The sequence below is a fragment of the Mytilus galloprovincialis genome, chromosome 14 (genome assembly GCF_965363235.1).
Source record: "Mytilus galloprovincialis chromosome 14, xbMytGall1.hap1.1, whole genome shotgun sequence".
In the NCBI taxonomy this organism is placed as follows: Eukaryota; Metazoa; Mollusca; class Bivalvia; order Mytilida; family Mytilidae; genus Mytilus; species Mytilus galloprovincialis.
In genome coordinates this window covers 48,618,040-48,645,823 of record NC_134851.1, presented here as the reverse complement: position 1 = coordinate 48,645,823, position 27,784 = coordinate 48,618,040, and the positions used below count along the sequence as shown (strand labels likewise).

General features: G+C 31.6%; 1 protein-coding gene across 1 annotated transcript in view; it reads right to left on the bottom strand.

Moving 5' to 3' along the window:
- Window positions 1-461: 461 nt before the first annotated feature.
- The window catches only part of LOC143058464 (uncharacterized), a 28,635-nt gene continuing 1,312 nt past the window's right edge, over window positions 462-27,784 (bottom strand). The window contains exons 3-10 of the mRNA XM_076231948.1: window positions 24,522-24,548; window positions 19,468-19,557; window positions 17,958-18,011; window positions 16,928-17,023; window positions 14,636-14,719; window positions 12,561-12,647; window positions 11,037-11,145; window positions 462-3,147 (exon numbers count right to left, since the gene is read on the bottom strand). Of these exons, the coding sequence (XP_076088063.1) occupies window positions 11,051-11,145; window positions 12,561-12,647; window positions 14,636-14,719; window positions 16,928-17,023; window positions 17,958-18,011; window positions 19,468-19,557; window positions 24,522-24,548 (533 nt within the window). The 3' untranslated portion in view covers window positions 462-3,147; window positions 11,037-11,050. The remainder of the gene's footprint in view (window positions 3,148-11,036; window positions 11,146-12,560; window positions 12,648-14,635; window positions 14,720-16,927; window positions 17,024-17,957; window positions 18,012-19,467; window positions 19,558-24,521; window positions 24,549-27,784) is intronic.

Here is a 27,784-nt window from a genome sequence, read left to right as displayed (position 1 = left end):
TGTCACCTTACCCGGACACATTATTCTGATTTCAAGCCGACCAGCTTTTGCTCTTAATCCTTAATCCTGCGTGCTTGACAGGGAAGCAACATGCACACATGAATTTTAAAGTCTTTTGTTTTGACCCGGCCGGGGTTCGAACCCACGAACCTCCCTCACTCAAGGCGAACATGCTACCACGAAAGCATCACCACTAGACATGCAGTAAACCGCAACATAAAAGGTTTCGTGGGAAGCCGCTCATATACAAGTATACACCTCTAGACTCAAATAAACAGGGCTTACGTACCGATCATTGTTTTTTTTTGTGAGTGTGGGGGGAGGGCAAGTTTTTTTGTATATGTTAGATTCTAAATTTCTTGAAAAAGATTTTATCTTTTTCAGAAGGGAAGTGAAATAGTTTGTTTCCAATTAAAATGAGGGGAAAATAAAACAATGATGAAATTTAAAAAAAAATAATAAACCATGTTATTTTTTATTAATGTCAAACAAGGAAATACACGTGCTCCTTCCAACACTAGAGTCGGTATCTAACACATTTATTTATTAATATATAATGTACAGAACATCTGTTTAAGCTTTGGATACAAGGGTCTGACAACACTTCATTTTAGTTTCTGTCCTTGTATATATTACATCAGCCAATGAAATTTTAGCCTTCAAATTTTTGAAGATGTGTATCAATCCGACAAAACCAGAGAATCCCAATGGTCTTGAAGTGAGCGTTTTTAGATCGGCGTAAGCAAAGCTTAAACACACAATATATGTAATCTAATCAGATTGGTGTCTGAATGAACTTAAAACACTGCATTTATTTATTGTTTACTGAGACCTGTTGTTCTCTTACAGATAGAGAGTTGTGTTTTGAATTTTTCAAAGTGAAGATTTACGGCAGCGGCTTTTAATATTTTGCGTTTATCCTGGAAACATAATAGATTAAAAAAAAATTAAAAAAATAGTGCAATATGTCTGAATTATACTCTATAGTAAAGGTCCTTTCTGGGAAATTTTGGCTTTTCATTTAGTTTTGTTGTTTTATTGGCTATTATCTTGATAACTAATAATAGAGAAACCTTTTCTTGCAAGGTATAGACAAGAACATATATAATCAAAGTACTGAAGTATGAAAGTTGTTTGTGACTTCAGGGAACTTAGTTTGGATTTGCCGTTTGTGGTTTCATTAATATTTACCACACCTTCATTCAATATTAGCTTCAGATGAAAAATTCTCTGCTTGAAGAAATTGTTGAAACTAAATATTTAGGTTTTTACAATTCAGGTGAGCGGAACGAGGCGTAAAGATTGGTGCATACGGATGACAAAGAATTCGCCATAACATTATACCGCGGCAAATTTATAACTATATAAAATTGAATGCCACCTTTCCATTCCAAAAATGATAAAATGAAAGGCCCCCTTTATTTCTTTCCATCCCCTCTTTTTTTGTTGTTGTTACAAATGACCGGTCCCTTATATGAGCCATTACCCTATCAAAGTCCGATTTTTCCCAATTCTTTTGTGTCTATCTTGATAATATATAAACAGAAACTCGAACAGCTAAAATGACCAGCAAGGCAATATTTACATAAATGAACATACTAGAATTCGTGTATTAACTTCTTATAGAAAAAAATGGTAACGTTTGGTACACCGAAATTGACAAATATAATGCCTTCCCTCGTTAAAACGATCATAGAGCATGACATAACAGAATTATTTCTTAAATTTAATAACCTGAACCGTATTTCAGACTCCGTATATTCATTATTGAAGACCCATCGATTTAAACAAAACTTTGCAATTCATATATATTTTGACAATTTTCCAACAATATCAGATGTGATTTTTTGCATCTTAAAACGAGGTACTAACATGCCAAGGTTATCTCAAGTTTCAACCATTTTCCAAACGGTAGCTACAGATTTGAGCCTAATTAGTAGTTACTCCGCAGAAGCCGATCGGAATCAGTTATGCCGTAAATAGTAATCATTCTAATCGTAATCATGTTCATTGACCATAACGACGATGAAAGCACATCATATAATGACGTTTCGACATCATATAATGAAGTAAATAAAACCACATCATATAAGATTACAAGCACATAATATAATGACACAAACACATCATAATAAGATGTTTGCAAATAATATAAGGGAAACTGCACATCATATAAGTATATTTGCACATCATATAAGGATCTTTCAACATAATATAAGTATAGTTGCACATTATATAAGAATGTTTGCACATCATATAAGTAAATTTGCACATCATATAAGTATATTTGTACATCATATAAGTATATATGCACATCATATAAGTATGTTTGCACATCATATAATGATGTTTGCACATCATATAATGATGTTTGCACATCACATTATGATGTTTGCACATCACATAAGGATATTTGCACATCATATAAGGATATTTGCACATCATATAAAGGTGTTTGCACATCATATAAAGGTAAATGCACATCATATAAAGGTAAATGCACATCATATAATGAAAAATGGGCATAACAAGACAGTGTTGGCGTTCCATATTCCAGCATATATTGTATTAGGTAATATCACAGCAACTGTTAATAACAACCTAACTACTATAATCCTGACCGATTCAGATATCTAGCAATTCTGAATTGTTTTCCATATGTGTTAATACATACATATATGTTGTCTCGTTTGTAGTGTGAACAATCTCCTGGGCAATATAGTTTTTTTCTCTAATGCGTTTTATGATACTCATACATTGGTCTTTTTGGGGAATGTAATTAAGCAATTTTAATCGGTTCATGTATTACAGTTTGCCAGAACATCATTAGTAAGCAATTTTTTTTCAAGAACATCCATATTAAGCATCTCGTAGTCTTTTCGCGAGAACATCCATATCAATCATATTGCATGAACACCAACACCAACGAACAAACAGACAACAGCTGTCATATTACTGACTTTATAAGAACATTGTAGTTTACGCTGGTTTCATGGGTATCCAAACACAGTTGTGATCCATATCAAGCATCTCAACGTAGTTTGCGCAGAGGATCAGCATAAATCATCTTATACATTAAGTGAGAACATCAATATAAATCGTTTTATACTTTATAACAATTGGCTGCAAGTCGGAACAGGTTTACATCTGGAAAAGAAGAAGAAATAGGATAATTTCAAGAGCATTTATTATCTGTGTTTTTTTTAGAATAGAAACAATAGAGACATATTTAACAAGGTACAACAACAACAAAAAAATAGTAAAATCATGAACAAATATTAAAATTTTCGGGAAAGAATTATACCCTTCGTCAGAAAGATGTCAAATAACTCTTGAAAATAATCTTGACACGTGGTAGTCGAACTTAAATAATAATCTTGATCGTCATACAAGTTATCACAAATCGAAACGCTGGAAAATTTTTCAACATTGATGTTTGGGGAAGGAATACTTTCCTTAACACTGCGGTTGTTGAATGACTGTTCTGTCTCGCAAAAATACAACATGTAACATCGACACAGGAAAAGGTATGCAACATTGTTGGTTTAGCAAGTTACATTTTTAATATATAGTGTATACAGACCCTGTGTTGTTGCAAGAAAATGTTTGAGCGTTCTGTATTTGTTGACAAGTCAGACATTATCTTTTATCACACGACTTGCATCATCCTGTGTGTTGAAAATATTTTATTCGAGGAGACATCAACTTTCAGAAGTAAGTCTTGCAGTTTTTTTGGAAAGATCTTGAATAATTGTGGATGTTAGACAACATTATGCCTATTGGCACTGATGAGATGGGAAAGGTCAGTAAAAGTAGGATTGTATGTTAAATCAAACGGAACTATTTCGCGTCGCCTTTTCTGTTTGTACTGTAATAGGCACTTTGCAACTGTAATTTTTCTGCACTCAGTATCCTTATCAATGTCCCATTTCTTATTACGTCAGTTGGTCAAAAATCCTGGAATTTCCCGTAACCGTTTAGTAGGAGCAAATCCGCTTTACTCTAAGAGCTTGACTGTACAGGATACTTTTGTGTAGTGTTTAGGATGACAGTTTTTGAAAGAAAGGTACTAATGTTTACTTGTAGGTTTGCAGAAAATGTCTATTGACATTACACCATCTTTTATAGCTGTAATTTTGTCCAAGACACATATTTCATAGTTGGAAATTTCATGTGTGAATGATATTGACTGATGAACGTGGTTTGCATATTTGATAAATCATAAAGCTTTTGTTTCAATCCATTTCATGCCAAAATCATCGATGAAACGGAACAAAGACAAAGGTTTATATTAAGATTTTCTGAGCGCCAGAATATCACTCGTCTTTAAGCATTGAGCAGTGACATTGCAAATAGATAAGATATATTGCTGAAGTTATGTGTTATTATGTATGCAGATGACACTGCGTATTGCTGAGACAACAATTGATCTACAAGACTTATTAATAAAATTTAGAAATTAGTGTTAAAAATGAATATCGAGAGTCAATGTCAACAAAACGAAAGTTATGGTATTTCCTCAAGGTCGGCTTTCATGGAATTTAAAGTTTCGTGACATTAACTAAATATATATATCGTAAAGGTTTTTCAGTATTTTTTTTAAAGAATTGGAAATTTTTAAGGGGCACTAGATACGAGATATATAAAAAATCAAAAGTATGATTTTTTTGTTCAATCATTAATGAAAGTGATAAAGTGAAATGATAATTTGCTTTTATCAACTAAAATGGTTCAATTTTGTCAAATTAAGCTAATAAATATTGATAATGAGTTATTCACTTGCAAGTGAATAATTCGAGCTCATTAAATCCACATTCATGTGAACTCCAATTTAACCCCGTAGAAAGTGATATAATAACGCATGCATTGTCCGTGTACGGGTATTTAAAGGAACAGAATGTCAACATTGAAAGTGAAACAAAGGCAAATAGTTTGATTAACTGATTCGATCCACACACAATCATTCTTATCAAGGTAAAAACGCCGATAAAATTTTATAATTTTATAAATATAAATATTTTTTTTATCTATAATACAAAATTTAACAGACCTATAAAAATCCAATTGCACGAGTTGCTTAATCTATTTATATCTGTGTTTATGTTTACATCGCTTATATGGTCATAATAGCGAATTAGATGGCGTCTTTGCTAAATTGCACTCGAAACGAAGCAACATCTTATTGAGACCATGTCCTGTAGATTGTTTATTTGATATTTTTGATAGTTTGGAAAAATGTTTTACATTGTTATTAATAATATATGAGAATTTGAGTTAAATCGGTGAACATGAATTTGGCAGCTTGTGCCCCTTTAAGACTTGTTAATTACAGCTTGCTGAAAAGGCTACTAAAACCATGTATTTGTTACTGAAAAGGAGGCGTTACCACCACTTTTCAGTTAGATATGAAATGATCCTTTTTGACATATTAGTAAAACCGTTTCTTCTTTATGGTTGTGAAATATGGGTATTAGGTGTCAACAATATTCTTGATAAAATTTAACGAACATTTTATAATCATACTGCACGATTTGATTGTTGGCGAGTTAGTCAGATATCCATTGTATCGGAAATATTGTTAAGGTAGCACTGCAGTTAGACAATGATTTTTTGAAGATATTTTTTATCACATAATTTTGAAGTAAGTATTATTCTGCACTGTTAATAAAAATCCCAAAGTCATTATCATATCACAACAGGGAGTAAATTGATAATGAGGTTATGTAAAAAAAAGCACATGATAACTAATCTAAATATATAGGCATTTCGGACGGGCTGATATATCAATCATCTGTTGGTACCAGTGTTCAGCTGTTAATCCCTCACCACAAGATAAATATGGTCAAATAAAATAATTCAAATAACATGGAAGAAAAATAGAGAAAAAGAAAAAATCTAAATAGAAAAAAAGTACAAAAAAAAAAAACCATGGATAAGAGTTGGAAAGTATCTTTTGACTGCTTGTATAAATTTCTTCTCTTTGGTTTCTTCATTTAAATACAGTTTTATGCATTTCAACTAATTTTAAGTGTATGTGTAACTTTTCAGTTCCATTAAATTAAAAAATCCCGTGGGAAAGTGTATTTATAAGAAGAGGGTGGTCTTGATCTTTTTATGAACATGTTTTTGATGCACACTTTTGGTCCGAAATATCGTTAGCCTAAATCCATCAATTGGAAATACAACTTTAAAATTTTGATGGACTCAGTCGAGGATTATGCCAGGCAATGGGCTAAACGTGAAAAGGATGACGTAGACACTCTATCCGAATGGATTAAGGCAGTGAGGTCGTTAATACAAATCAGAATCAAGAAACTTAATGAGTCCATCAATGCCCATGCTACGTCAATCTTTAAAGACCCAAATGTTGCTAAACACTTATCCGACCTCCATGATAAATATGTTGTTGTCCCCGCAGACAAAGCCCCAAATAACATCGTTTTTGTCTGTAAAAGTCACTACATTAATTGCTTGATAAACGAATTAGGTATAGACAATTCACTTGGAAACTCAACATATACCCTCACGACACTTACCAAAGAGGAAATCCTGGATAATCATAGGTCTGTTCTTTGTTTCTTTGGTATTTCAATCAAAGATGAAGAACTGGATCTTCCATCACTGTATTGGATACCTAAACTACATAAGTGTCCTTACAAACAACGGTATATTGCTGGGTCTTCCAAGTGCTCCACGAAACCTCTTTCTAAATTATTAACATCTATTTTATCAGCAATCAAAGACGGGCTTCAAAGTTATTGTGAAACTGCCTATTCTAGAGGTGGCGTGAATCAGATGTGGATACTTCAAAATTCCAAAGATCTTTTAGAGTACATACAATCTAACTCTCTTTCATCTTGTAACAGTATTAAAACATTTGACTTTTCTACTCTTTACACAAGTATTCCACATTCCAAACTAAAAGACAAACTGAAAGAGTTGGTATTACTTTGTTTCATAAAAAAGAATGGCCAACGTAGATACAAGTATCTTGTCTTAGGGAGGGATACATCATACTTTGTAAAGAATCACTCTGATTCAAACAAAAAATTCTCTGAAACCGATATTATCAAGATGCTTGATTTCTTGATTGACAACATATTTGTAACGTTCGGAGGACGTGTTTTTCAACAGACTGTCGGCATCCCAATGGGAACAAACTGTGCCCCTCTACTTGCCGACTTGTTTCTTTATTATTATGAGGCTGACTTCATGCAGGAACTTCTTAGGAAGAAAGATAAGAAGTTAGCAATATCCTTTAACTCTACTTTCCGCTATATAGATGACGTTCTTTCACTAAACAATTCAAAATTTGGTGACTATGTGGAACGCATCTATCTCATCGAATTGGAGATAAAGGATACTACAGATACAGTTAAGTCGGCTTCATATCTTGATTTACATCTAGAAATTGACAATGAGGGTCGGTTGAAAACAAAACTTTACGACAAAAGAGATGATTTCAGCTTTCCAATTGTGAACTTTCCATTTCTAAGTAGCAACATTCCAGCAGCACCTGCATACGGGGTATATATCTCCCAATTGATACGATATTCCCGTGCTTGCATTTCCTATCATGATTTTCTTGATAGAGGGTTACTGCTCACAAGGAAGCTATTAAACCAAGAGTTCTAAGTGGTGAAGTTGAAATCATCCCTTCGTAAATTTTACGGACGCCATCACGAGTTGGTTGACCGTTATGGAATAACCGTTTCACAAATGATATCAGATATGTTCCTCACGTCGTAACTACAATCCCCTTCCCTTTCATGAATGTGACCTACCGAATTAGACGATTTACCGGATTTGTAATCACATAAGCAACACGACGGGTGCCACATGTGGAGCAGGATCTGCTTACCCTTCCGGAGCACCTGAGATCACCCCTAGTTTTTTGTGGGGTTCGTGTTGTTTATTCTTTAGTTTTCTATGTTGTGTCATGTGTACTATTGTTTTTTTTGTTCATTTTTAGCCATGGCGTTATCAGTTTCTTTTAGATTTATGAGTTTGACTGTCCCTTTGGTATCTTTCGTCCCTCTTTTAATGTTCTAGCTAATTTCAGACATAGTTTATATCTTTTTTTTAAATTCAAATGAAAATGATTCTTTATATATAGAGAATATTGATGTTAAACATTGATTATATGCAGCTGGTCAATCATTTTATTCTCTTAACTTAGACTGTCTTGACAGAGGCTGAGCTTTGTTTATATTAAATAAAATTGAGAATGGAAATGGGGAATGTGTCACAGAGACAACAACCCGACCATAGAAAAAACAACAGCAGAAGGTCACCAATAGGTCTTCAATGTAGCGAGAAATTCCCGCACCCGGAGGCGTCCTTCAGCTGGCCCCTAAACAAATATATACTAGTTCAGTGATAATGAACGCCATACTTATTTCCAAATTGTACACAAGAAACTAAAATTAAAATAATACAAGACTAACAAAGGCCAGTGGCTCCTGACTTGGAACAGACGCAAAAATGCGGCGGGGTTAAACATGACTACATCACAGATGTTGGTCAAATCTATGACGTCAAACTCCCGCCAAATACCAAGTTAGTGTTGGACAGTTCACATATATTGCAAAATTTACAGCATTAGAGCATCAAAGACACAAAGTGTGCGGTTCTTTTGATATAGTCATGGTATCAAAACACTCCTGGTGTGTTCCCAGTGGATTTTTTTGTATTTATATTAAATTTATAGGGATTTTAAGGAGAAAATTCTGTTTTAAGGTAATTTCTCAGAACATTTTTTCATGAGAATTGTAAGGGAAAAATAAATTTTATGTGTACCCCTTTGGCTTGAATTTGATATATTTGATTAAAGGATGTATTTTCTACAATAAAATGTTCCAGTTTTTCGATAATTTGTTTCTAAATGAATTTATAGGTCTTCAAAGATAAAAGGTGAAATGAGGTTTGGCACCCATCAGTTAAATTAATATGTCTTCTTACTGGAGGCATATATCAAGAATCTAAGACATGGTTTTGTAGATTGTATATGGTTGATTAAAGGGATAAAAACAAATTTTTACAACCATTTGACATGAATGTGCCATTTTTAATCAAGTTGGAAGACCACTTTTTTTGGCAATTAATGAGCTATATTTTGTGATTAATCATACCAAAAATAAATTTATCTATAAATTAAGAAATAATTATATTTCAGCTTTTAAATGAGATAGAAATTTTATAAATCCATTGAGTAGTTTTGGAGGAATTAATCTTTAAGGACTGCTGATTGGAATCTAACTGTAGTGCTACCTTAAACGGTAAAGAGAGAAAATAGTGCTCAATTAGTTATGAATTAATGACTAATGTGGGACTTGCAACACTTAAAAGTGTTTGGATGTACTAAGCGACAAAGATGTGGTTACATTCTGTACATATGTACTCTAATATCCAAAGAGAAAATCTGACTTATCTTTTATGTAAAGATGACGATAATGGTAATGAATACATTCTCTCCTCAAATGCATTTTTTTAACAACAGAAATTAAAGAAATGAACACGTAGACAAATAGTTCACAGAATATTGTAAGATTCTTCTATTAATGGATTTTATGAATACATCCTTGGCTTATGAATTTGTGCAATTTTCTTAGAGTTATAAACGATGAAGTGGATTCTATCAATTCATGGTAAAAAAAATCTGATAACCTTTGATCTGATGTTCATATTAACTTTACATTTGTTAGCTTCAACCTTTCGCACTTGTACCGAGACACTTTATTTTGCGAAAGATAACAATATGCATCCTAGTTTTTAAAATCCTTATCATCCATTTGCTGGGTGAATCGTCACTACAAAAGAACATATGCTTTAACGTTTTTAGGCCCTTTTGGATAGTCTCATTGTTTATCATACTTCAAGTCTAAATTTGTACCAAGAATATAATTTCAGCTGTGATATTGAACGATATCCCATGCAAGATTGACCTATTTGAATACCGATCTGAATATTGATAAGACGAAACAAACCTCATATAGCGTAAAATAAAGTAACCAAAAACTATCATTCGTAACCTGTGTAATGCAAAATAACATTCAATGTTTTTTTACCCTTATATCTAAAAAAAAAACGCGAAGTCTCCGATGACGTTGCAATAAAAGGAAACATTACCCAATACCAAATATGAAAGTAATTAATATTCACATTTCATTCCCAAGAACTTGGAAAGATCGGTTAATTGGTTGCGTGTTAAATATGAGTAAAGTCAGAGACACATGGTTGAAGCATAATCAATGCACGGAAATTGACGTTTATAAAATAAAGAAAATTACTATACACATTAATTGACTTTTTTTAATAAACAATTTTTAAGTCGACACGTTAACGTTAAAACTAGTATCCAAGCAAAATATGTTGTCATTTCTATTTCATTTTGTGTTAGTCTTTTATTGTTTACTAAAAGTATTTGAATGTACAAAGCGACAAATATATGTTTACACTCTTTTAATGTTGAATGGTCAAAAATTAATCAATAGAATGTAGTAGGGAGACGGATCCATACCGTGCATTAACAACTTTTGAGATGGAAGTTAAATCACTAGTTTGAGCTCCTCCGTCGCTATGTAACGGCGCGGTTACAATAAATAAAATCTTTCAGTTACACACTCCTCTGAAAATCACTGAATTTAACTAACTAGAAGATCAGTGGAAAAATTACCATTCCTGTTGCAAACGTTATAAGTTATCCAAGGTACCAGGATTATAATTTAGTGCATAAGACTAATCATTAACGCTCAGATCAAAATATTGATAAAGCCAAATAAGTACAAAGATGACGAGCATTGAGGACCCGAATTAATAATGATTAGTTGAGAATATATTGCATAGAAATGTTTGAAGTGCGTATAGAATATATCAATGTTGACACGAAGATTACTTTTCTGAAAACAAATTGCAACAGATCTGAGTAAAGCTATTCAACGTTTTGGAAGATAATGATAGCCCGTCTTTGTTATCATACCATGGATTTATAAGATTCGATAGCACTTTAAATGTGTTGTCTTTAAATATGGAATTACCTTCAAGTGTCTGGTTATTCCGCCGGTTCCCTGCTCTCTGAATGACTGTCTGCAGATGTTGATTGATTAGGCACAACCAATGCCTCTGTTTCAACTTTTAAGTCCGGAACTGAAAACAAAACGTGTTTAAATAGTTTTCATTAAGACTTTTAACCTTTATTACTTCAATGTTTAAAAGTTGGAAAAATAAAACAAAAATATAAATAATCTTCAACACATTTATAGTATCAACATAAACAATAGGATAAACATATGAACACTTATAACTCCTCTTGAATTTCAAATGAAATAATTGCATTTCGTTATTATTGTTAGTAAGTTGGTTGCATTCAATCACTACGTTTACATGGATCATTTCTAACATTACGAGCTCTATAAACAATAAATTTGTATTTTTTCTGTGAAACAATTTTTCAAAATTAACAGACCAATCAAACCAACTAAAAAATGGTTAGTGGTATGATTAATTGAACCGTTAAGTATTTTGTTGTCGTCGGAAAACTAATTTATCTTGAATTTTTAATACATTATTATTAACTCGGCATGCAACTTACTGATTAGATCAATCCATTGTCAACAGCTGATTATATTGGGATATTTTTTTGTTACATCCACATATAATTGTCAGAATTTACAGGCGTTAAGTATTTTATAATCGTTTTAAGTTTTCTCAATAGAGTTGCACAAATATTCTCTATCTTTCTATCTTTCATCAAATTAGAAATATAAAAAAAATAGTTTGTTGTAGGTTAAACGCAATGGAAATTTTCAATTTCGACAAAATAAGAAAAAAAACAAAAGTAAACAGAAAGTCCTAGGATAATTTTAAATTTTATGAACAGACATGAAAACATAAAAGCAAAATGACAAATGATGCTACTTTATTTTCCTCTTATTATAGGTAATATGTTTCACTCGGTTTAAGTTTGTAACCAACACAGTTTTCTCTCCATCGATTTTTTACTTTTGTACCCGGTATACTAATGTTGCCTTTGTTCATCCAACGAAGCCTTGCTAGACAAAATTGAATGAAGCTGATATACTTGGGTAGTCTTACTTAAGAAAAACATGCAAAGTTTCATGCAGCTAAATGTTAGCAAAACGAAACAACTGTTTAATCAAAATAATTCATCGAAGGACGTAGCAAGTGTTCTCGTAATGAGCGGATATATGACACGACATCTTAAAAAAATCGCTAAGTTTCTCATCGAACAAAATACCAACGCAGATAATGTTTTTTGTTTCTATTACTATATACCTGTAATAAAATACATCGAGATCGGAGTGCGTACCCATTTTTGACGGTTAAATAATCTGACATCTTGCAAAAATGAACACATATAGGGCAATGCCATAATGTAATGATAGTTGCAATTTCTTATGGCATACAAAACGAACAATTGTTCTGGGACGAATCGCTCTCGACGAAATTGAAAATATCCAATACATTTTACATTGTTGTACTTGAAATAGTGTGTAGGTGCAGTAATTTGTATGAACATTCTTATATTCATTTGAACTTACGCTTTTTTGAAGTCCATATTACAGGAAAAGAGCTGAATATTGTTGTTCCCGTTACCAAACACACAACAAAAAGACCAGCTTTTAGATCTGCATGTTATATTTACATTCGTATTCATAACAGTGAAAATAACATGAACAATGATAATAATAATGATTATGATGATGATAATAAAAATATTTGATTTTTTTTTATCAGAAATGAAAAGTCCTGATTTTGTTTTTTTGATAAAAAGGTAATAAAACTGATTATAAATTTTTAGGGATAAAAGTTGGGATATGCTTTTTTGCATAGCCCCAGGTTTGTGTAAATATTAAGAACTGTGATGCACCTTAACATGTATGATTCATTATGTGTTAGAATTTATAAGCACTTTCTAATTAGAAATTTTGAAATAATGAATGTTTAAATGAACCATCAAGTATATAACATCAACATGTTCAAGAAAAAGAACAAATGTCTGAAAACTGATTCGTAGTTTTGGAGAAAATTATGGCGCCCATTTATTTTCCGCACGGGGCAAGTTAAAAAAAAAATAACCAAACAAAAGGTATTTGCGTTTTCATTCCCGATCATGGCGCCAATCCCTCCCCGTTTCCTGGGTTATTGGTGTAGCTCTACAACATATACTGTGAAAGTACTTTAATTCGTGGGTATCAGTTTTCGTGGTTTGATCAACATTTACATGTTCGTGGGTTTTTAAATTCGTGGATTTTAGTTTAATCTAAAAAAAATTTTTGGATACTTTTAGCCATTAGAAACGAAGGTTGAAAATTGTCTGGATTGAAGGAAATTGCAAAGTAAACATTGACCAGTGTAAATCGTAGTGACCACACTAATTGACCCTAAATAAAGTGATCAACAGATTAAAGACCATCAAAGGTGTTAATTAAGCCATAAACATGTCATCTAAAGAAAACAGTAACATATACAAATGCTATTAACGTATCTTGAGTTGTTAAATAGTTCTAATCAAAATCAAGCCCAGCATAAAATTGTTATTTTCCATATGTACGAGAACTATAAGGATATAAAATGAACACTGTATAATGCTAGCATATCAATACCGGGAATTTGACTTTCATCGATCAAAAACATTTTTTATGAGAATTAAAAAATCAAAAGTTGTACAGTTTATGTTCTTAAAGATTAAATGGGTATAAACCTGCAGTTGTATTTCATAGTGCGTTTGCCCTGTGACTACTATTATAGTATTACCAGTTATGGCGTTAATCAATATATTCTCTAGATCATATCAGTAGTCAAACCAACATGGGGATCTTTCCATGTCTCGATTCGGACAATGGTTGTTTTATTTCGTTGGACACTTAAATTCGTGGATATATATTCATCAACGAAAACCACGAAAATTGGTTCCCCGCGAATAATAATACTTTCACAGTATGCAAGACCAAACGGCAACAATCAGATGAAAAGTGAGTATCGCATTTGATCTGCACAAAGAAGAAATCATTTAATGAAATCACAGAACGGCAACGTAGCTTAACATCCGAAGGGTTGAAAGACTTAGCACTAGCAACAGGTTTATAATTTAGTAAACTAGACACGTATTTCTTGGACATTGAACGAATCAATATACATGTAGTTGGAAGGAAAAACAGAAATACGGAACAGCAAAATTTTTCACGAATCTTAGTTCAACTAGTCTATGTATAGATGGTAGACGAAATTGAATTTTTAATTTTTAACTATGGAACAGAATCTACACATCCCAAATTGCTTATTTGAAACTATCAATTGTTTAAACATACACCTTGTTATAACCTAAATATATCTCGTAGAGATTTAATTTGGTATATCAATATCAAGCAACTACCTCAAACGCATTATTTTGGTTCATAGAATTCTGAATTTTGTGATTCAAATGTTTGTTGCTCGGTCGAAATTCAACCTAATTCAAATGAATGTACAATACTTTTTTTCAATTTCTTAGTATTGTTTTTACAGCAAAAAACAGTTGTTTAAAACATAATTAGCATAACTTATCGCTTAGTGCATATAGTATGTTACTCAAAATCAATGTATAGAATTGAAAAATAAATGAGTGTAAACTTACCTTTGTCAAATTTAATCACAGAAATACATGTTGCGATTACAACGTATACAACGACCATGATTAAACAAAACATCATTCCACACACTGAAATATGAAGAAACGATACATTATTTCAAATGCCAAATAAGAAAGCAAAAATGTGGGTACAAAATGTGTTGGTGTTTAAATGATGGTCAACTGCTTAAAATATACTGTATACAGATGTTTTGACATGGAACCCTTGCCTTCGGCATAGTTGTTCAATGTTTATTTCTGACGATCCATATGAAAGCTGAACCAGTAAAAAGCACATGCAAAATAATGTTACCGTATTGGTTTTTTTCAAAAGTGGTGTTTATTCTGCAAACAACATTTGTAGTTTTCAACAAAAAAAGAAAAGCACACTTTTGCATTCCTCTAATAAGCCATGAATCTCTGCAGGAGTTTACAATTGTGATATCGTAATATTTTAATCCTTGCAATATTAACTTCCAATAAAAAAATGTCAAGACAAATGCACATAACATAATAAAATTGAGAATGGAAATGGGGAATGTGCCAAAGAGACAACAACCCGACCATAGAAAAAAACAACAGCAGAAGGTCACCAACAGGTCTTCTATGTAGCGAGAAATTCCCGCACCCGGAGGCGTCCTTCAACTGGCCCCTAAACAAATATATACTAGTTGAGTGATAATGAACGCCATACTAATTTCCAAATTGTACACAAGAAACTAAAATTAAAATAATACAAGACCAACAAAGGCCAGAGGCTCCTGACTTGGGACAAGCGCAAAAATGCGGCGGGGTTAAACATGTTTGTGAGATCTCAACCCTCCCCCTATACCTCTAGCCAATGTAGAAAAGTAAACGCATAACAATACGCACATTAAAATTCAGTTCAAGAGAAGTCCGAGTCTGATGTCAGAAGATATTCGTGGTAGCACAATGGTATAAATTCGAAATGTCATTACTAACTAAATGAGTTAAGAGATAACTTAGGTGTAACTGTATTGTTTTTATGTACTGATAGTTGATAAATTATGCAACTAAGACTCTTACTAAAATCTTGAGACACAAATTACGATAAGGTATTTTCTCATGTGGCTAAATGTTTGGTAAATTTGCATCGTCAATTTGTTAAACACACAATAATATTTTACAATGCAACCCTATCTACTGTAAATGTTCTTAATTAAATCGGTGGCTGAGTTAACAATCAATGAAACAGCATTTTACTAAAGAACGTCTCTTTAATAAATATATTCTAAGTGTTTATTTTTTTTTTATTTTTCTTCGAGTTATTTTGCTCCTTTAATCGTACAACTTTTGGTGTGACTGTATCTTTACCTTTCGGTATCATTTGTTTGACTTTGAAACTTTTAGCATGCCTTTGCCAAGTGGATCATAATGTACAATACATTCTCAAATGGGTTTTTGGAAGAGCAGCTTTGTACTTGACTGATGAGTGGGTGCCGCTGGGGTTCAGAAAGTATATACAGTTAGTCTAGAATATAGCAGTATTTTTTCACTTGTTCTGTTGAGTTATTTCATTTTATTTTGTCAGCTTTTATGGACTTTTCCATTTTTAAATATGCTTTGGAGTTTATGATATTTGTTTTTAATTATTGCCATTTTCTAATCTATGCATACGTATCTGGTGAACACATATTTTCACCACCCTTTAATGATATCTTATTTCTGTGAGATTTCTAAACGACGGTCTCGAAAGTTCCTTTCATCAGAAATCATTTGTGTTTTTTTTTTATTTTTTGCTAGCACTGTTAATTTATTGCTAATACTACATTACTTTTTTTCTCCTTAGCATACGATTCGAAAAAAGTAACATCATTCATGTAATCATCAGGTTAAAATCATGTCGAAGGGATAGCTTAGCTTTGTTTTTGTTCATAACAAAGAGTACATTGTATAGAAAGCTTTTCAACATTAGTAATATTTCCTAAATTTGTTATAACGACTGGATTTAGGGTTGTTCCAAATAAGTATCTCATAACTTGATGATATGACTAGAAACACTGGAAAAGATAAGATAAAAGTAGTGTAAATGTTATCAGAAAGAGTGCAAAAAAGATCAGAGGCCGGCCCCTAAGAACGATACAAGTCGTCTTTGACGCGCGTCTGGCGTAATTATAAAATTTTAATCCTGGTATCTATGATGAGTTTATTGTTAATGCCAGTCTGGAGTTTACAGTAAAAACAAAAGACTCAATAGTAAAACTGAAGTATCGTTATTGAAGTGTAAAAGGAGTTGAAAAGCCATCATCTTCTCTTTCTCTCTCTCTCTCTGATTACCTGTTCTTATTTTCTTTGGTAGTTCCGGGGTTGTATCACCATCAATACAAGTTTGAAGTAGATTTGTTTCCTTACAACAGGTACTCACTCTGTTTTCTTATAAAATCAGAAATGATGTCTATGTTTACGACAAACACATCTGATTTAATACAACCTATTGTTTTTTTTTTATACATAATAAAAAACATATGTGGTTATTAAGAATTCGAAAAAGATGATTTGAGCAAATATCAGAAAAAAAAACAGTTTTATGTACCAGACTAAATTCAAATGATAAGTTTACACTCTGAATAACTTTTTTTCACAGTTTCTGTAGTAAAAACAATGTTAATGAAATTAAAATTTATTTATCAAATAGTTTTATCATGCTTAATGCCGTAATAAATATTGAAGTATAGGCATATACTCATTCAACCCTTAATTATAAATGTTACTACTGTAGTCAAATCATTGTTCATTGTTAAACTCAATTTTGTACTGTTATAGATTTGTTTCAGGTTAGAAAGAATGTTGGAATCCCGCTAAAATGTTCAACCCCGCCAATATCCTGTATGTATATACCTGTCTCAAGTCAGGAGCCTGTAATTCAGTGGTTGTTGTTGTTTGATGCTGTGTTACATAACTATTTGTTTTTCGATCATTTTTGCACATCTCTTGGGCTGTTAGTTTTCTCGTTTGAATTGATATACATTTGTGATTTCGTGACCTTTTGTTGCTTAATATGTGCATTTTGCTTTGCTTTTTTTTTATTGTTGAAGGCCGTACGGTCATCTTAAGTTGTTAATTTCTATGTCAGTTGGTCTTTTAAGGAGAATTGCTTCATTGCCAATCATACCACATCTTCTTTTTATATCATTACCTACCTACTGTCGATTGATAAGGTTTGGAATAAAAAGTTTCTGTTTGAAATTCTTCATGTATGTAAGAAGACCTCGTATAAAGAGGTGTTTGATGAAGTAAAGTAAAATAAAATCAGTTTTGTTGGAAAGAAAATTATAAATAATGGTATCAAATGTATAACTATAATTACCATGACAACATACCCGTAGGAATGTCTTCTTACACAAAATTTTCTGCCTGTCTGCTGAAATCAGTAAAGATAACATCGTTCAAACACAATTGACTGAAGTGTAAATATATTTATAGGTAATTGTATCTAACTTAATTCATATAGGTATTCTAAATTTGAATCGGCGAAATTTTGATAAAATGATTTCCGCTCAACTTATAGCATTGGATATGTATTTAAAGAATAATAATAACGGACAAAACAAATCTCAAGTATGATATGTAAAACAGTAATCTGTATGAAATTACAAAACCAATATATATATTAAGTAATCTTTAAATCATTTAGGAAACACAAACTTGTACACTTTATTCATGACTTGGTGTTGAAAAAGAAAATGAATGTTCCATTAGAAGAAAGCCACACGGTACCTTTTCATAGTACACATTTTACGTTAGTGTATATTTTCGGAATCGTAATTGAAAAGTTGAGAGTCTAAATATCAATAACCGATAAATAAACGGAAAAATTGTCATATCTGTATGAATTCTCATAATTGGTAATGCATGCATAGCTAATAGCACTCACCCTTCGATACACATTCTCTAGCTTTGTCCCCCAGTTTGTGTTTGTTAAATTGACTTGTATTTTCTTAATCGATGAAGGGTATTTAAATAAAGGCAACAGTAGTATACCGCTGTTCAAACTCATAAATCCATGGACAAAAAACAAAATCGGGGTAACAAACTAAAACTGAGGGAAACGCATAAATATAAGAGGAGAACAACGACACAACACTACAATGTAACTAACACACACAGAAACGGACCAAGCATCAGACAAAATCCCACGAGAATAACAAATATAACATCAAAACCAAATACATGAATTTGGGATAGACAAGTACCGTGACACGTCTTATCGCAATGTCAATTTACACTCAAAAATAAGAGAAAACAAACGACGCAACGTTAAATTGTAACACACACAGAAACGAACTATAATATAACAATGGCCATATTCCTGACTTGGTACAGGACATTTTTAAAGGAAAAAATGGTGGTAACATCGGTATACAACTGTTGACTTAATGTATGTAACTGATCAATTATAAAAATTTCTGACAACCTTTTAGTGGTCGTGAAAAATGGTGTGGGTCGAGAAGACCTAAAACTACATTTTACCTCTTTACACCTACGGCGAAGACAAATTGATGACAAATGGTACCTTAAACAAGATTTTTGACACCTTAACGTTATGTTAGAATGAATAAGCCGTCACTAAATATATCATAGAATAAACTATGGAAAATGGACCATGTTATGGCTTAATCTTGATTAATAAAATTTCCAAAATAATCAAAGTAACAAGCCATTTACTATGTGTTCTGTAGACTCTTTTTATTTTGAAAGTTTTTTACTAGCCTAGAAACAAGAGATATCAAAGCCTGAAGGTCTGAAGAATCGATGACGTTCGTTTTTTTTTCAGTTGACAAATTAATTGACATTATTTTTATCTACACCGAAGGTACCTGATTGACGTCGATATATGGCTGTTAGGCAGAAGGCAATCAAAGGAACCACTATCAACGATACGTTCATGAAAATATTCAGTTGTTTATCTACAATGAAAATATAACGATTACACTCATTATTGATTGTGGTCCTTATTACAATTTGGATATACTAGTCAATTTATGAGAACACAATATCTTCACAAGTACTCTAAATACATGTCTATATTGACAAAACGTGCAGATATGTTTGCGAAAATGAAAAAAAAAAAAAAAACGAAAAAAAAAACATATGTTGCCAAATTTTTCTGACAAAGATTTGGCAGTTACATTTTAACTATTTCCAACATAGAGTTTTTGGGGGTAAAAAAAATATAAATTTTTCTAGATTTCAAGAAAAAAAAAAATTTTGGAAATATAGCGCAGTGTTGTAATTAATTATTAGTGTTTAGTATTAATCATTATTCAACCAAATATAGTTGATCAATTGTAACGCACTGTTAGTGCTTAACAGGCGAAGCACGGTGTAAGTTCAGAAATGCAGCTGTCATATGCATATAATAAAAAATTAAGTGTAAAAAAATCATTATGAAAACTTCAGTCTTATAATCGAACACAAACATAATAGCTTATGCTCCTTTAATATATTTGATATACAGTGTTAAAATGATAATTTAACCAAACAGTTTTTACCTGCATTTAAAAAAGTAAATCCTTATTAATTGAAAGAACAGATAGGACACCACACGATGAGTGTCAATTGATGAAATTGTGACGAGCGGTAAGTGATTTAGTTGGTACGAATGTTGTATAGTACAGCTATTATATATAAAAAGAGAGATTGTGACAATCAAATGCAAAAAAGATACCAGATTGTTTTTGATGTACTCGTAATATTAGAGGAAACTCTATATGCGACATGTAAAAAGTAAAATCAACAAAATACTGAACTCCGAGGAAAATTCAAAACGGAAAAAGTCTTAATCAAATGGCAAAATCAAATGATAAAACACATCAAACGAATGGAAAACAACTGTCATATTCCCGACTTAGTGCATGCATTTTCAAATGTAGAAAATGGTGGATTGAACCTGGTTTTATAGCGCTAAACCTTTCACTAGTAAAACAGTCGCGTCAAATTCCATTATATTTACAACGATGTGTGAACAAAACAGACTTAATAGGTAAAATAGTTAAATTGGTACAGTAGTCATCATTGTGTCACAATCTCAAAGCAATCAAATACTTTTTTTTAGTTATCTAAAAAGCACAGAAAGCATCTATCAAATCTTAAAAACCACATGCGTTGTTTAGCGTGTATTACGTCAGAAAATACAAACGTCACATAGATAGAAATTAAAAATAATTTTGTCGTTCAAATTATTTTCAAAAAAAGTATAATTTCACTTTGGGAATGGTGGAAAATGGTTAAAAAATCAAAAGTTATCTTAGAACTAATTTCAGGAACACACATTTTTTTTACCTCAGGAAAAGATCACCTTAGCTGTATTTGGCAAAACTTTTAGGAATTTTGGTCCTCAATGCTCTTCAACTTCGTATTTTATTTGGTGTTTTTTTTTTAAATATTAGAATTCGAGCGTCACAGATAAATCTTTTTTTTTTAGACGAAACGCGCGTCTGGCGTAAATATAAAATTCAATCTTGTTATCTATGATGAGTTTATTTCCTATTATAAACGTCCACGACTGGCAATTTTTCTCTGCATCAAAAATGATTGTAAACAGTTGTTTGCCATTTGATGAAATGAGTATTGCTGTAAAAATAAAAAATAAATAATAAACCAGCAGACAAATTTAGGAAAGCACATCACCAAGAAGAGGTTTACCTTGAATACAGCTGATATAAATCTTAGATAACTGTAAATTTACACCACAAGGTCAAATATTGTTATGCAAGAAATAAAAGCTATGAAAAAAATGTCTTACTATCATGCATACTATAAACATGAACTTTGATAAATGCAATTGTTACAAATATAAAACAAATAATATCGGGAGAAATGACTCTTTGCCTTAAAAGTCAATACAAATCTAAAGCAGTTAAGTTCGATTCAAATATGATGTTAACGGACATAAGAAAAACGATACTGCTTGAAATAATTGAATATTTGTTCACCGATATATACAACAAGTTGATAAGAATTCGGAGTACATTGCTGTTAGTCTCTTTATTAACATGATTAGCATGTCGCAAAAAACTGATGTTGGCTTAACAGCTGGATTTTTTTCTTTTGTTATAATTTTGTCATTTCATAGATAGGAGAAGATGTGGTATGTGTGCCAATGAAACAACTCTCCATCCAAGTCACAATTTATAAAGGTAAACCATTATAGGTTTAAGTACGGTCTTCACCACGGAGCCTTGGTTCACGTCGAACAGCAAGCTACAAAGGGCTCCCCAAAAAACTCTTTTGTAAAACCATTCAATAAAACCGTCTGGAACGTAAATTCCCGAAAAACAAACACAAGCTACCTAATATATACAAGTATATGCCAGATGTGGTCAATAATGTATGATCGTGTCATCATCAGATTCTTCATTTGAAACCAGCTATCTGATTCAGTGCTTATACACAGTTGGCTGGTCTAAACATCTAATTAAAATAACACATGGACCGTCTGAAATTATTGGATACAAGCACATGCCACATATGCTCAGTTACATAACGGATGTGTCATGGCCAGATCTTTCATTTATAACTCAACTGAGAATCTGATTTGGCGTTTTGCTAAGCTTACCAACTGCATTAAACTAACACTTAAACTGTCCAAAAAAGTAATTTAGCGAAACGATTTGCCAGTAGTATATTTGACATAATGACACCAAATCCGGTTGACTTGACAGACACATACACAAAATAGATACATATTCATACAAAGTTTTAAATATGTCTGTTACAAATAACTATGATCAGTATTTCTAAAACATAAACGTTTTTCATCTGTTTTATTCTTTAACATGTTTAATTCAAATACTGGTTATATTGCAACTATTTTTAAAAATAGTTAGCTTGAAAATTGACAATCATTATAACTTGAAAATAATCGTACGATTATAAGCGCTGGCCGTGCACTAAAAGTAGAACTTTTGTTTCATTTTTTGCAAAGTCAATGCTACCGTAGCGATATAATTAAATTATTGACAAGATCTTTCATCGAATAAATCTTTTATTGGATATCTTTAACACTAGAGTATAAAAATATCCTTTACAATACCTACCGTTATAGAATATCTGTTTACAGATAACAGAAATATGTTCCAATTGTCGTAACGAAAATAGTGTACAGTCATTCCCCCTTACCACGATTGTGACTTACACTTGTCAATCGAGTAGTGCTTGTTTTATCCTTTCTGTGTTATTAAGAAATTGCTGAAATATTCTATTTCGTAAAAAAGATGCTCTATGTCTAAATCGCACAGCATGTTATGAATGCATTGAAAAGAAGCATTGAAATTTGTATTCATTGACACATTATCTTTACGAATTATCGAAGCGGAATACAAAAGCATAGTGTTAGTTGAAATTTGTACACTATACAATTTCATACACAAATGAAACGTATTTGTAAATAATTATCTAGTGTTTTGTGACTTCAAACACACCTGAACATAATTCGATTGACGAAATCAGCATTCAAAGATGAACAAACTGCATTCATGAATGTAGAAAGAGTTAATGCATGTAAACAAATTACCCATACGAATTAAACACTTTTGGTTTTAACTTGAGTCACGGGTATCGGGTAAAAACTCGACAAATTCGTACCTGCAATATCCCAGATTCTTTTCTGTAGTATGACCACAATTCGAGTCGGTCTTCACCATGCAAGAATTCAAGATTTAAAAGAAATCAAATATGCCTCTGTTCTTTACGCACGATCTTTACTATCATGATAGAGTTTTACGGTACAGTCTCTAAGCTTTACTTTACGAATTCAGATAATAACAAGGCCGATGAACGATTTAAATGTAAACATATTGGCATTAAAATATTCCTATTGATTTCGGATACCGCGTCAATTCGTTGATTCGTTGGTCATTATTATGATTCATGCTCTTAAACTACTTGCTTCTTGTCATGATGTTTTAATGAATAAATAAATGCAGAACTCAGTACTTGTTACTGCTATACTATGATGTCCGGAACACATTTTGAAAAAAAAACATTGATAATTTTTGATAACATTCCTTGCATATGCAGATATAGGATGAAAGTGATAGTATACATCTAAATATATGACAACTTTATGACACATAGATATGCAGGGCGTCTAACAAAATAAAACATATATATATAATTTGTCTCAATTTTAGCCTAACAATGTTAGATCTTATAACCCTTGACTTTTCGACACCGTGACAACACCATTTGCACCGTACCAACCGCCCTAATCCAATCGACCACCTAAGCTATATCAAAATATGCGATTACAGGCAACTACTGTAAACCAACTTATTTTCGCGAGCGATTTATTTTCGCGACTTTCGTGAGTAGAAAAATAACGCAAAAAAAGAATCGTCGTGAATATATAAATCTTGGATCCATCCTTATCAAACTAGATCAAGTAAATTCGAAAATCGCGACTTTAAATAGTCGTGAAGTTGACTAGAAAAAGAAAACGTGAAATACAGTATCCGCGAAAATAAGTTGGTTTTCAGTATACATAATATACTGTGTTACAACCCTAGATAAAAGCCAACGAGCGAAGGCATGATAAAGCTACATTTTCATATAGGCTTGGCGGTCGAAAAGTCATATATAATAATATAAATCAAACACTTTCCGAAATTGTTATGTTTAATCCATATACACTTGTACGTTAGGTCCTGACCTTCATATTTATAAAGGTGAAGCCATTTACAGTTTATTTTTCTTAATAAAGGCAATAAGCCAATTTATATATTTTTTTCTGTGACAATAAAAGTAAGTAATGAGAAAAAAATGTTTATACTATCAGAATGAATTAAACGACAACAATTCACTTGCAAGAAACACCAATTGATATCACTCTTATAAGTAATGTACCTTCTGAATAGAAAACAATACTTACCACTAAAGGAAGGAGTTGTCGATATACCTATTATAAAAATAATATTAAAATTTCTGATCTGTAATTTACTAGGTTTTCAGCTTGAAATTAGTAGGAACAGTTCACAACACTAACAAAAATAAAATAGAATTAAAACCTGCAATAATATATATGTATATTTTCATATTTTGCCATACATTCAGGTGAAATGTGTATATCGTAAGTATACAATTTGACAGAACATATTTGGCTGTGCAGTTTCAAATCGTTTGATATTTCTTATTAAAAGATTATTTAATGGGCTTTCATAAACTTAAGAACGAAACATAAGAGTGTCCCTATTCCTATGTTGTTTTTTTTTTATATTGTCTTAATACTTATTCTATACATATGAAATAAAAATGTTTGCAATAGCCATATCCAAACAAACACATACTTAAGTTGCATATCACGACTTTCAAAGCAAGGCGAAATTAAAGGCAACAGAAGTATACCGCTGTTCGAAATTCATAAATCGATTGAGAAAAAAACAAATCCGAGTTACAAACTAAAACTGATTGAAACGCATCAAATACAGTTTTCAAAAGTACAAAAGAACAATAGAAAATTTAAAAGGTTAAACAAAAAACAATATGCTTAGTTTTGGTTAATTGATCAATCTAAAATATCAAAAGTAAATTAGATATTAAGTTATTTGTTATGATTATAAAAAGACAGATTACGGCGCATTGTTTATTTTATGGACTCTTTTCTAGACATCACACTTCTCTGTATTATCATAAATGAATAAATGAGAATAACATAAATTCGATCGTATAATCTATAAATCATGGTGAAAATCTTTGAAGATAACCAATTTTATTTGCTAATTGAAAATTAAGCGGAATAAAATAATTTAAGACATCAGAGAAGATAATTATGTTTTAATTGGTTATGTTTTAATTGGTTATTACTAACCGACTTAAATAAAAGAGTGAGCTATATATACTCTAAATGTCTCTATTCTCTAGTCTGGTCAAAGGGTCAGAGTGTCCTACTTAATTAAACGATAAATTGTTGAAATTAGATAACATGTTTTCACGTGCAGAGAAATTTCACTTATGACCGATGCATGATTGGATTTCATCTTTCTTATTGGTCAATGATCTTGCGGGCCAGCACGAGTTCACATGTAAGTGCATTGTGGTCACTTCCTTTTATCATTAGCGATTGATGTGTTAACTTGTGATTCTTATCAAACAATTTGTGCAAAATTCCCACCCACATACCTCCCTTAATGTTATCTTTTAAAGTATATATGCACATATGTTTATTTATGGGGCAGATGTTTCTCCCCACCTTTGCTATTCTTTGTCATTTATTCAATTGATATGATATTAGATGATGTAATTTCGTATTAATTATGTATTATTATTTCATATTAAATATGAACTTTTATGTCAAATGTTTTATTTGCAAAATGTATTTTTTGCATTTTTTATGATTTTGAATAAATGACCTTTTTTCGTCAGTTTAGTTTTTATATCATATAGCAAATCAAGCTCAGACTCTGGCATGTGTATATATAGTATGTTTATCGTATCTAGCTGTCTGTCTTAAATGATAGTTTCAATAAGTTTGATTTGATTAATCGATTACTAATAGTTGTAAGTTAATTCCAAGATGTATTATGTTGTATTATTATTATTAAATATCTCTCTCTCTCTCTCTCTCTCTCTCTCTCTCTCTCTCTCTCTCTCTCTCTCTCTCGCCTCAATATGCCACAATTTTGGATATAATTTATTTTTTATCATACTTTTAATCTTTCTTTTAGACAACAGTACTTAATACTCTTGTAATTCGAGCAATTTTAACAAAGCATAAATGCAACATGTGCAATTAGTTAAAGATTTTCCCCCAACTTTTGATTATGTGTTTGAACATACTAGAATTTAGTCACATGTGTCAGTCTGACTTCCTTTTATCATGTATTATTTTAACTTTATTCTGGATATATGATATTATAACGACCGGTTTGGATAGTATAACAACATATAAAAAAGAAAAGAGGAGATATGTGTTGGAGGTAGTTACCTGACTTGATCTATACTGTATGACACGTTCTGTAGTTTAAAAACAATTGGAAGTGAATTGAAGTCGCTATATTGAATTTGATGATATTTCTAGCTGTTAAAATCCAATATATAAAAAATGTTATCAAACATTTGTTTTTTAGATAGTTCATGTTTTTTTCAAATTGTATTTTTCAATAAAAAGTCGAATACAAAAAATACAAAACCAACAGTTTTTAGCGTCCGTGTAAAATCTGTATTACAGTCAATGGAATCTTGTTTATCACACAACGTAACGCACATGCGAAAATTCGATTTAAGAAAGATAACATTAAACATATCAAATAAAATGTTTAAGGTAGTCAAGGGGCATAGAAAAAAATGACAAAATTGTCTTATACTATACAAAAATGAAGATTTTTACCATGCTTATTTCATAAAAATGATAAAAAGTATGGGTCACCGCCCTATTTTTCCAAGTACGAGTCATTCAAAATTACCAAAATTTGCCTAGATTGTTCATAAAAATACACATTTGTGTTCATAAAATGAAATCTATTAGACAGAATTTTGAAATAAATATCAGAAGATAGGTTTTATGATATATTTTGAGAAAATAAAAATAGGTGTCACCGAACTTGTTTTCTTGCTACAAGTAAAATGTTCAGTATCAATTGTGTACTAAAAGATGTATCTCCCCTTAAATGATTTATTTGAAAAATCTCTAAAAGGACAAATAGTTTGTATTCGTTAAGCAATTTTGATAATTCAATGAATAACCAAGTTTTCTTTATATAAATAAACAGTGTAACCAATAAATTGCAAATCTGTCTCCAAATTTGCAGATTTGTGCATATATCTAAACCGATTATTTACTGTGATTGTACGATTCAAGATGGCGGTATACCCCTTAACTACGTTGAAAAATATAGGAAAAGGTATATGAATGGTTGAATGAAGAGTTGTAAATTTGTCCCGATTATCAGACACAAAAATTACCATGTGAGAATGTAATGCCAATATCGATAATCTATCAGTCATTTTCTAGTGTTTACAAAAAATTTGTCGAAGTGATATTTGGCATTAAATATTTAAATTAACGCTGAATGATTGGTTGGCACCCTATTAACGTCAGTATAAAATGTATATCACGGCGAGAGTTCCAATGTTCATAATAAGTATACTGGATCTTTCGCCGTAAAACAACACGAAATTGAAATATCAGAACATTAG